The sequence below is a fragment of the Phalaenopsis equestris genome, unplaced genomic scaffold, assembly GCF_001263595.1.
Source record: "Phalaenopsis equestris unplaced genomic scaffold, ASM126359v1 Scaffold233643, whole genome shotgun sequence".
NCBI lineage: Eukaryota > Viridiplantae > Streptophyta > Magnoliopsida > Asparagales > Orchidaceae > Phalaenopsis > Phalaenopsis equestris.
Genome location: NW_018251584.1, coordinates 7,489 through 20,607, shown reverse-complemented (window position 1 = coordinate 20,607; position 13,119 = coordinate 7,489). Strand labels below are relative to the sequence as shown.

The window sequence follows — 13,119 nt, the reverse complement described above, 5'->3', positions numbered from 1 at the left end:
TCATGTGGTCTTTAGATGAAAAGAAAGATGTATCAAAAATACCATAAAGCTCCATAATCTCCGCCAAAGAAATAGTTCTGTGAAGGAGCATACCGCTGAATTCGATCAACTCATGCTGAAATGTAAGCTGGTGGAACTAAACAAGCACACAATGCCAAAATATCTTGGAGGATTGAGGTCATTTATTAGTAATGTGATTCAGTTGCAGTCTTATTAATCATTACTTGATGGACAAATCCTAGTAGCATTGAAAGTTGAGAAACAACAATGTCACCAGATGACCGTCATATCATACAGGAAAAGTTCAATCACAGGATCAAACATCGAGAAGGGCAAGAAAGATGTATAAAAAATGCCATAAAACTCCACAATCTCCACCAAAGAGACAGTTTTGTAAAGGAGCATACCGTTGAATTCGTTCAACTCATGCTGAAATGTAAGCTGGTGGAACTAAAGAAGCACACAATGCCAAAATATCTTGGAGGGTTGAGGACATTTATTAGTAATGTGATTCAGTTGTAGTTTTATTAGTCCTTACTTGATGGACGAACCCTAGTAGCATTGAAAGTTGAGAAACAACAATGTCACCAGATGACAATCACAGGACCAAACAACAAAAGTACATTCAATGGAGCACCCAAGTCGACCTAACCAAAGGAGAAACACATATAGAGTGAAGAAAAGGTGGAGATCACTAGTAATCCTAAATTTATCCCAACAAGTGATTCAAGTGCCACAACTTTGAGCACATTTCATTTAATTGTCCAAACAGTAGGGTGATATGTTTCACTGAACAAGGTGCAGTGGAGAAGGAAAGAGAGAATACTTAGAGGGGAAGAATGGAGATGAGTATCAGTTACTTACAAATGAGGGAGAGATGCTTGTAAAATGAAGGGTCTTCCAAATTGAGCCCACGAGAGAACAACAGTGGCTCTTCCACAACATATTTAAAACTTGCAGAGTTGTGCAAGAAAAAAATGTGCAAACTTGTTATAGATGGTAATCGTTATAAAATTGTGTCATCTACATAGTTGGTAGACAAATTTAGCCACACTAATCGGAAGCATTTTCAGCCATATTCTCTGATCTGGCTGAAAAAGGGGAATAAGATCAATGTTGAAAAGAGGCGCCTTGTGGAATTCTTAATGGGAGACAAGCTGCAAGATCAAGTTTGGTGTGATTTCATGTATGTGAATGCCTGTCACATTGTTTTAGGCTAACAATAGCAATATGACAGGGGTAAACTTCAAGATGGCCGCAAAAATATTCATTTATCAAGGACGAGGAGTGAATTATAAATTTTCCATTGAATGAGTAAGTCATGATGGGTACACTGACAGGGACAAGAACTTTAATGGCCCATGCCACATTTCTATAGGCTATTAGAGAGGCACTGGTGAAATTGACCTTGGTGATGCTAGAAGACAGTGTCATGGAAAAGAATATCTGAGGCTGTTTTACCCTCATTTAGGTAGTTTCAAGATTCTCTGAACTTCAATTTATCCCCTAGTTTGCCACATTGAGAGCAGCCAAACATATCATCAATTTAAATAGAAATGAGAAGTCCTTGCAAGTTTTGGAAGGCTCTATGGGCGTTAAGTTCCAGTTCAGTTCAACAGTGCATCCTCCAACAGATGGTTAAACGGGAGGGGCAAACCAAAATGTTGGAAATCTTCTTGGAAGTTTGGGTGAGATACAGGTCCTTCCACGAAGGATGAAGCTTCTCCTAGCCTGAGAGAATGACGAGGGAGTGTAACGATGGAATTCCATGATCCAGTCTCCATAAGATTTCCACAACTTGCGAGATCCACGGAATCAAGTGGACCCAGAGGGTGATTCAGTCTATAAGACAAGCGAATGAGCCGCTCAGTTTTCCCTACATTCAACATATTTCCTTCCATTTGATTTATTTCTTATTCCTTTATTTCAGTTTTCTTTATTTCTTATCTTTCTTATTTTTACGTAGGATTTTTATTTTAGGGGTTATTTAAATGCTTGTGCCATTTTCTTGTTTAGAGGACCTTTATTGTGTTGGTGAGTTTTGGAGATTGTAATACCTGATATCTATCCTAATGAGTGTTGTATCATTTTTCTTTTGCAAGTGGTGTGTCTGTAGCTTGTGCAGGAATAAGGGATTAACCTCATCGCTTCCTCTAAGTCATCGATTTTGAGTTTCCTTGTTGTTTTCAGCGAGGATAGCTCTCGACGACGAAACTCATGTCCAATAATAGATTTATCCAAATGTTGTTGAACTGGCATTTACCTTTCGCTTGCCATTCTTCAACCACATCCCTGCTAAATAACATTCTAAAATATCTTCTAGGAGCCCTAGAATGGTATCAGAGATTTTCGAGGCTCACAGGTTGAACTAGGATTGAAATGGTTTATGTGATAAATATTTGACAAAATAAATAGAATTTGAACACAACCAACAACTTTAATAATTATAAATTTAAAATTTGATTTCAACTCATTAAGATGTAATTGTACATGTATTATAAATAGATAAATATAAATTTAAGTATGTTAAATGTATTTGAAAAGTAAAACTAAATATCTATAATATGTATATATAAATACAAAAATAATTTACTCTCATAATATAAATCATATTAATAGTGTTTTAATAATTAAGAAAAAACAGAGTTTACAGTACTAAAACTTTAAAAGTTCAAATTTTATTATAATATTCTATATCATGCAGCCCATTTAAATATTTCCAAAACCGAACCTAATTTTTCTTTTTTGCAACCCAATTTTTATTTCATCACTCATACTTTTTTAGTTTGACATCATGAAAAAAGACTAGCATGTTGCTATTTATATAGAAAAAAATAGCTTTGCAGCTTGAAATCCTTAGTCACCAAGATGATGGGCAAGTAATTAAGTAGTTTGATTAAACTTGTATTTATTAATATATTTAAGATTTTAAATTCATAATTATATAGTTGACATAATATAATCTATAAAATTAAGTCTTATATTAAAAATTGTAATAATTTAATTGAGAATTAATGAAAGTTAAATAGGTAAATTGGATCAGTTGGTTCTAAAATTGTGACCAGTTCACCAGCTTTTCAGTCCAACCGGCGGTTTACACGCAGCTTAATTTGAGAGTGATTCTTGAGGTTTTATGCACTGGCCATACGCTAGGTTCACGGACAATGGTTGAATCGGCTGGTCAGGTCCGATTTTTAAAACCTTGGCAATAACAGTCTTGTCCTGTCAAAGAACGGTTTGCAATATGTCTATTAACAACCCGATTGTCTTCATTGGTACTGATTTTTGTTAGGTGGAGAATATGTCATGTAATTACGTTGCTTGAATTGTATTTTAGTGTGTTCTCTTCTTGTCAAACATGATTGATCCTTCTATTTTAGAAATAGTTCTTTGATTTGCTCTTTGGAATAACAATAACGATTACTATTGAATGTTTGTGAATACCAAAAAAGTGTTTAAATGTTTATTGGGAATTTCTATTAAATCATGGGCACATTTAATTGATCTTCTTTATCATATTGGACAAATAGCTTTCAGAACCTGAGTATTTACAAAAGTAAAAAAATTTCTGCATAATATTTCTGGCTTTGCGGTTTTCCTAATCCAGGTTTCCTGCTCACTCTCAATGTCTGAGTTTTGTTCCTATATTTCTACATGGGGCTCACTTTGTTGCTTCCGAAAGAAAAGCAATGTTTTAAGAAGTGATGGTTTTTTCTTTGTTGTGTAAAAAACAAAACTGATTATTTTTCAGGGATTTTAAAGGTGATTATATAACTTAAAATTGATATTGATCATGAAACCAAATAATGGAATTCATTAAATTCATCGATTTTTCGATCCTGCTTTCTAATTTCAACTAGCCAAACGAGCCTTTAGAAGGTTTTACATGTATCAAAAAATTTGTGGATTGTATTTGAATGCAGTTATAAAAATTTTATGAATCAAGGTAGAATTTTAGTGCATCATATGCTTGTCCTTACCTCCTTTTTCTAAAGCATCAATGATTTTAGCTGTGTTTTCTATCTTTTAACCATCAATCTTCTGTAGGTTGTTGGTGATACTGCTATTGAACTCCATGAGGGGATTCCAATTAAAGGATTAGAGTTTGTGAACTGAAAAATGATTCCTTGCAGAGAAATCTTGTTTTAATTTCGCAATTTTTTTTTTTTTTAAATGATTTGGTGGTCACTGCTCGAAAGAATGTATTAATGGTTGCTTTTTTTCAGTTTTTGCCAGCAAAAGTAAAGCTTCTGCCGCATTCTGCTATTATTGCCTTGTAAACGTACGTAATATCTTTTTAATATTTTATGTAGATATTTTTTAGCTCTGAAAGACGACTAGTGTTTGTTTGTAGTATTTTGTAAAGGTTTTTGTTTGTAGTTCCGTGAAGAATAGTTTTTGGATTTTAAAAACGGCATGTGATTAATTATATGTCTGCTTTTAAGCAGAGTATTCAGCTAAAGTCATCATATAAACTGAAAAAAGTTTGTCAGCATTTAATTGAGCAATGAAAAATGGTGTTCAACTCTATCAAAATATTATGATTTTGTTGTCTGATGTCTTGCTGTACCCATCGAGTGTTTCAAGTTAATCTAACCAATTGGGTTAGTAATTATGGGTTATTTTCTTTTATATATGTTAGGTTTTGGGAATTCATAATTGTTGGTAAAGTTCAAGAAATACAAAGGTTTTTATTATTATTATTTTTATTATTTATAATTGTTTATATGAATGGAAGAGATGATTTATTCTTATGTCTTGGTTGCCTCATTTTGAAAATAGCTTAGGTGTGTGAGCATGGTTGTTGTAGCTTTGTTTGAGGTATGGTATGGCCAACTTTGTTTTTCACAAGTGAACTTGGGCTTATCATAAAAGAAGTTGACATGTTATTGATGTGGAGTTGGGTTAGATCACTAATCTAACCCAATTGGTTGATGAGAGTCTCCTAAGACGCTCAAGTATTAAGAGGGATAGATAAGTCAATTGATTAGTCGGGTTAAGTATGTAGCAGTTGTGGTGATTTAAAATAATGATTCTGGTTTTTTATCCAGAACATATAATTCCAGCTTGTTTCCTTAAGAATTTTGTTTACAAAAATTCAAATTTAATAAATTAAGCTTGAATTGTAGGGAGTTGAGCATACTATGGGACTTGAATGTCTAATAAAGTTTGGAGAAGATTTGATTGTGGAATTGGCTTCTAAAGGGGATATATGGTCGGTTTATCAAAAATAGACAAAATTATGATTTTTGTTAGGGTTTGTAATTAATTTAGTGAAATTTAAGGATTTCCCTTGGAAAAAGGTTATTAAGACCCTAATTTTATGAGTTGTATGTTGAATATTTTTTTGATATTTTCCAGAGAGAACAAATGTTTAAAAATAGAATTAAAGACAACTAGGGCTTACACTTGAGGGATTTAGTTTTCTAGAATTTCAGCTATAATGACCCCAAATATATTACAGATATTATAGATGGATATGATTTAAGATGTTATGAAAATTTTGAATGTAATTAGCCTTTAATTATACAGTCAATAGGAGGAAACTTATAATTACTCCAAAATTTCAGCCGATTGACGAACTCTTCAAGTAAGCTTTAGAATGGGAATCAAAGAAAAAAGATTTTGGACTTTTTTTTTTTTTTTTGAAAACATAACAGAAATATGAATTCATAAATGTTACTTAAAATTTACAAGGAATTTTGCAAGAATGTAAAAATTTTTACTCACTCAAGCAAGGAATACAAGTGTTACCCAATCTCTTGTTAGTGCCAGCCGCGAAGCTTCCTTCAATCACCTCGGATTAACTCTAATTTTGCACAAAAATGTTATCTCCCTTTTACTCGAGAATTTAGAAATCTTAGACAAAATATTTCTTTCAAAATGCACATACTGCAAATATTAAGTACTGAAAGGACGAAGTTAGATTGGCACTTTGAGTTAGTAAACATAATGCCACTTTTATTTTCTTGCTTGACCGCCGTTCATTGTGGACTTTGACCTCCAGCTAACTATGGAACATGCCACCTATATAAGAATGTTAATCTATGGTCTACAATTATAAGAGATAAAGTCACAAACTCACAATAAAAAGAAAAAAAAACACAAAAATATATACATTATGATATAGAATAAATACATATATCAACGGCTTAAAAGAAAAATGTCTTCAAATTAATATTTATTCTTTACATTTGACTTCTGATGATCATCGGGCCATTTGAATGTGAAACAATTCTTCAGATTGGGTTCTAGTAGGCCTCACATTAGTATGGTCAGACTAGGCGCAGTAGCTTAGATGGATGCATCAATACATACATATGTATGCATATATAGATACACACATATACATATATATATAATGCATGCATGTATCCATGTACATGTTTGTATGCATGAATATATGCATGCATGTATGCATTTACATTTATGTATGCATGAATGTATGTATGGGTATTAATGTATGTATGGATGTATGTATATGTATGGATGTATGCATGTATGCATGTATGCATGCATGTATGTATGTATGTATTATGAATGTATGTATGCATACATACATATGAATGCGTATATAGATATATCTATATATATGTATATATATATATATATTATTTCTAAAATAAATAATTAAAATATAACTACTTTACTTAATATCTTATTCCGAATACATTTAAATTTAAATGCACTTCCAATTTTTAACACTAATTCTATTCATGAAATTTAATTTATGTCAAATAAAATTAAATTAAAATAACACACATAAATAAAAACATTAAACCTTATCTTCTCTTTCTCTGTCGTCAACTTCACTTAATTTCCAATCCAATTATCTTTCATCCTCTACTTCCTATATTAATCAATAAAATAAAAACTAATCATTAACTTATCATTGTTTAATTGACTATAAATAAATTTTCAAATAAGCACTATTGTTTTGTTACAAATTTTCTTGTTTTCTGCTCCAACTTGAAAAGTTCTTCTTCCTTTCCTGGTTAAGATTATAATAACAACTAAATGCTATATAATTGGAATTTTAATCATTAAATAAATAAAAAGTGGACCCTAACCTTACTTCCTTTTTTCATAAGCATTGATCTTGATCTCTCATAGTTGCTTGTCTAATTAATCACTCGTATTAGTTGCTAAAATTTAAATAAAATTTAATTACATTTAATTAATTTACAAATAATTTATATAAAAAAAGATTATAAACCTTCACTTACATTTTCTTTTATTTTTCGATCACATCTCCCGCATGTGAATCAAACCCTCATGCACACCTAGCCGTTTCCTTTTTTTGCACACAATAGCTTGTTTGCTCGCAATGTTGCTCCAAAAAGAAGTTGCAATGCTCGTTGGGCTTCGAAGTGTCGACATTCAATTTCGTCCCACCAGTTCTCTTTATCTCCCTCCCTCCCACACGGACGTGCCACACTCGACATTATCTCCCAACACAACACCCATAGTGCACACGTTGAATCCTCCTATGCACACAAGTGGTGTCAGCTTCCCTTCCTTTTACTTCTTCTTTTTCTTCTTTCTTCTTTTTTATCTCAGTCTTAGTCTCCTACTCTTACCTCTCTATTCCATCTTGTTTAAAATAAAGACAGTCATCTCTTATTTAGACGAACCATTAACACAATTAGTTTGTACCGACATTTTTATTTATTTATTTTATAGAGGTTATAATCTCTCATCCTTGTACAAATTTTGTCATCAAAATTTAAAAGAAGTTGTAAAATAAATATACCTCAATTGAATAAATATTGATACTATTCTTGTATATTTAAAACATTTTCCCAAGTAGCATTTTTTATGATACAAGCTTTTATAAAATCTTTACAAATGAAATATTTCTATTACGAAGCTTCTTAGCCTCATAATCTATTATTATCTCAAGCTCTTCTATATAAGTCAAATCAAGTTGTATATCAATTGAATCAACAATCACTCTATTTGATTAATCAACAATCACTCTATTTGATTAATCGACAATATACTTTTTAAGTTAAGAAATGAAAAACATTATGTATTCACTGCATGGAAGCTAGTACAACCAATCTGTAAACTACCTTTCAATCGTTTTCATATATTCATATGAATCAACATATCATGGACTGAACTTTCCTATCTTTCCAAATTATTTTACACCATTCAATGGATTAACTTGGATTAAAAAAAGAGGAAAAACTCTCTAACATCAAACTCAACTGCTCCATGTATAGAATAATAATATTCATTAGTCTTTCTTGCAGAATCATTAATCTAACTCTGATAAGTTGAATATTTTTCTAACTCATAAAGATTACGTACTAAATTTACACCAATGGCTTTTATTTCATTTTCTTTTGGCTAACAAAATGGTGTTATGCAATTTCTTTCATAAATAGCTTTATATGGAGTAATTCAACTGCACTTCTGATAAATGTTATTATAAACAAATTCTATTAAGGATACATGATAATCCCATCCTCCACCAGAATGTGCACATAAAGGAGTAAATCCTCAAAAGTTTGAATAACTCTCTTTGATTGGACATTTATTTTTGGGTAAGAAGTTGTATTAATATTCAAACTTGTACACAAAGCCTCGTGAGATTTTCTCCACAATCTAGATGCAAGTCTATCATCTTCAATAGAGACTATGAATTTTGGTACCCTAATGCAACCACATAATCTTATTTATGTATAAACTTGCTAACTTTTTCACAAGATCTGTCTATCTAATGGGCAAAAAAATGTGTGACTTAGTCAATTTATCTATAATAACCTAAATAGTATCACATCCTTGTCAAGATCTAGGCAAAACTTCTTGGCTATCTTCTCTCACTTTTATTATGGTATTGGTAATGGTTGTTACTGACCATCTAGCCTTTTGATGCTCTGTTTTTAGTAGTTCACACATAGGTCATTTAATCACAAACTCTGCAACATTTCTTTTTAACTTTTGCTACAAAATTATCTATTTGAGCTCGTGATATATTTTATTACACCCTAACTGAATAGTATAACAACACAAATGTGCTTCCTCTAGAATTTTCACCCAACTCATCCATATATAGAACATAAATCCTACTTTTGTATTTCAAAAAATAATCTCCAAGTGCCTACTTTGACTTGCTTTAAGATTTTCTAAATAATACTATCTCTAATTAGTAAATATAAGATTCTGCCTTTTAAAGTAAAATGAATTGTTAGCGTATTTAAATGAAAAATATTCTATAATCAATCACTCATAACTTTAATCTTTTCATATTCTTGATTAAATATTCTTGCTAAAAATTAAACAATTTAAACTAGTTGTAGCTTTCCCACTTAATGCGTTCACAATCACATTACCTTTCTCAAATGATTCTTAATATTCAAATCACAGTTTTTAATAAAATCAACTATTTCTTAGCTTTTTATTCATGTCTTTTTGAATGAATATATACTTTAAGCTCTGATGATTTGTGAACATCTCACATATAACTGTATAACAATAATGCCTTCAGATTCTTTGTTAAAAAACAACTACTTCTAACTCAAAGTCATGTGTATGATAATTTCATTCATGATATATTAAATATCTTGAAGTATAGGAAATGAATTCTCCATGCTGCTTAGGCATACATCCCAATCTCCTTAATGTTCTATCATTGTAAATTTGATACTCATTTGACTCTAAAAGAATAGCGAAAAAAAAGGGTAGTCATTAAACAAATTTTTAGCTTCTGAAATGTTTCTCACAATGTTATATCCATTCAAAATTTAATGTTTCTATGTCAATTTGGATTATGACATAGCAATCTTAGAATGATTTTTCAAAAATCTCTTATTTGTTATATAATTGTAGTTGGTCTTGGCCAGCCCTGACCAAATTATGATCAACAGGTATATCATTTCTATTAGAAAATTTTATAAATAAATTGTTCTACTTCAAAACTTATAGAACAACATGCAGATGATTTGAATAGCTACTTTATCCATTGAATAAACTAAGATGTCTTCTATGAAAACTATGATAAATATAGTCATGAAAGTTTTGAAGATTTTATACATTAAATTCATAAAAATTGTTGGAGCATTAGTTAATCGAAATAGCAGAATAACAAATTAAATATTCAAATCTAGTCTTGATTTTTTTTTTATATCCTCTTCTTTAATCCTCAGTTGGTAATAACCTAATTTTAGATCATTCACAAAAAAATGTAGACACTTCTTTCAATTGAATAAACAAGTCATCAATTCTTGACAGTGGATATCTATTCTTAACAGTGAGCTTATTCAATTCTCTATAATCAATGCACATCCTAAAACCCATATACTTATTTATAAACAATACTGGAGTTCCTCAAGGTGATGTGGTAGGCTTGAAAAGTAATTTATCCAAAAATTCATGCAATTGACTTTTCATTCTCTTGTAAATAAACTATCCTATCAATCATTTCAGTTGAGAATTGTTTTTCCTGAAAGAAAAATTAATTAACATGTTAAGCTTATAGAATTTTAGTAAATAATTATCTTTTTATATGAAGTTTCATTAATTTATAAAATAAGTTTTATGTTTTTTATTTTATAAAGATATTAATTAAATCATCTAAATCAATTAAATTTTCATTATTTTAATCAATTACTTTTTCTTTTATTTTTTTCCCTTAAGAACTCTTTTCAATAGCGCCCAAAAATTTTGTACTTATGAAGAAAAAATCTTTACCATTTTGTACGATAAAGATATATTTTCTTTCTAATGTTTTGGTATCATAAAGGTACTACCAGTACCATGTTGACCTCACTTTTGATTGAGGTTTAGATTTTCCTCTTTAGTAGCTTAAGGTCTAGCCATAGGACTTTCCTATTGACTATTCTTAGAAAACTAGAAAAATAACCCTCACCATTAGAAATTCTAAACTCCTTCTTGCTCAAATTGAGGCTCTACAACATATTGGTCATAACCTCTAGCACTTAGTAGGAGGGGTCAGTATGGAGGATCTCAAAGAGACTTCCCATAGAACAGCTTGACTTTAGGGTTGACCCTGGGTGTTGGTCTGGAGTTAGTTCACTCACTTACATTCACTTTCACCCATAATCACTCACAAACCCTGAACACAAATTGTTGACCTTGGTCCTTGATCTTTTGGGAGACTCATGTAGATGGTCCCCTAAACCTACTAGCCTTAGGCTAGTGTTTAGCTAAGATCAGTACATAGAGGACCCAAATGGCTCATTTATGGTGGTTATCACCCCAATTCTACCAAAAATACCCAACTTGGTCTTTTTGCCCATGAACTCCCCCAAATTACCTAAGTACCATTGAACCTTAAATTTGGCCAAAATTCCTAAATTTACCCAAAATATTCAAAATTGTTAAAAAATTATTTCAGACCATTTGAAAATATCCAAATTACCTAAATCTCCAAAAAAAATTGCCAAATTTACCAAAATGCCCCTCCTTGGCCCAAAATTTTAAAAATTCCAAAAAATCCCAAAAAATTCCCAAAACCTTCAAAATATTCTCAATTTCAATTTTCTCAACTACTACATGACCCAATTTGACCAATTTGACCATTTTGACCAAAATCCCCAAATTGCCTTTAAAGGCCCAATTTTCCCAAATTTACCTCAAATGTCCATCAATTTGGTCCCAATTTTCCCCAATTTCATTCCTAAAATCAAATTAACCTTTCATATGAATAATTTAAACTAAATCCAAGCTTAATTGGCCCATTCTTTAAGCCTAATTTTGATCTAAGTCAAACCCCCAATTTTGGCCCTATGACTTAATCCCACCCTATGGCTTAATCCCCCCAAATTAACCCCCATAGCCTACTCAATTTGCCTCAATTTGAATCCTATACTCTTAATAATATTCCTACACATCAAAATTAACCTTAAATTGGCCTTGGTGAAGCCTCAATTTCATTTAATTTTAGCCCAAGTCTAAAAATCCCCAAATTTGCCCTAAATTGGTTGTCTCCAAATTCCACCAAATTGATTGCCTTATCCCCAAAATTGGCACCCAATTTATGTTGAAAACTCTTCATGATGTTCCTATTGACCATTTTCAATAATCAATTTGGACTTAGCTAAATCCTAGCACAATCTAGACCAAAGTCTAACCCAACATGCCCAAAGTGACCAAAATTCCAAAATCCTCCAAATTGAATCTCCAATTGAACTCAAAATCACTTCAATCCTTCACCAAAAATCATCATTACAATCATCTAGACAATGTTTATCAATTAATTGCACTCAAAGTCATGGCTAGCCTAGCCCAAACCCAAGATTTGGTCATTTAGACCCACATTGGACCCATGCACGAAAATTGACCTACTAGCCATGTCAAATTGGTAAAGGCAAGACTTCTACAGCCAAATTTTGGACCTTATTGACCAGGCTAAACTCTATGGAACCAACCAAATGAGCCATGGATGAAAGGTTCCCTAAATCAAGGGATTTGCTTCCAAATTTGCTTAAGCATAAGGATTGCTAAAACTAAACACCTGCACAAATAAATTGTTGTGACAGATTCTCCTGACTCACCTGACCTCTTGGCCACCTCCCCTAGACTTACCGACCAACCTAGTCACCGGAGGAGCCAAAAACGTGAGCCAACACCCAAAAATTCAAACTAATTCAAACCTAGTGGCCACCTCATCCCATTTGAAATTTAGAGCTTCTCTGCCGCACTTGGCACCTGAATTGAGACCCTGAGCTCCACCCTAAGTCTCTCAACTTAAAGCTCCTCCTCCATGACCAAAAAGAGGTGATTCAAAAACTTAAACAAAACTTTGCCAAAATTCTCCCAAACCCTCTAGCAACTGAGAGAAGTTCATCCCCACCATTTTCCCTCTCTGCATCCCACTGTGAAACCACAATTACACCACTGAAATCTAAGGTGTTTTCAGCCACTTCTCTAAAGCCCACCAAGCTTCAAATTAACTTGTCCAGAAGCTTCCCTAGAGTGAACGAGGAAGATCCCCATCAAATCCTCCTTGTCCCGAACACTCTAACCCATTGCTAGATCAAGGCCAGATCACCCCTTGATCAAAGTCTTATCTAGACCTAACCTTAATTTAAACTAAATCTTGAAGGACGTTCGTTTGGTTTGGTTGAGGTCAAGGCAAAGCTCCTCAAC

General features: G+C 32.1%; 1 protein-coding gene across 3 annotated transcripts in view; it reads left to right on the top strand.

Annotated features, from left to right (window-relative positions):
- The window catches only part of LOC110038728 (D-3-phosphoglycerate dehydrogenase), a 62,320-nt gene extending 57,989 nt beyond the window's left edge, over nt 1-4,331 (top strand). For 2 of the 3 annotated variants that reach the window (XM_020743620.1, XM_020743622.1), the window contains exon 10: nt 4,048-4,331. In XM_020743620.1, the coding sequence (XP_020599279.1) occupies nt 4,048-4,116 (69 nt within the window). In that variant the 3' untranslated portion in view covers nt 4,117-4,331. The remainder of the gene's footprint in view (nt 1-4,047) is intronic. The other variant, XM_020743621.1, reaches the window with a different exon arrangement.
- Nucleotides 4,332-13,119: the final 8,788 nt, after the last annotated feature.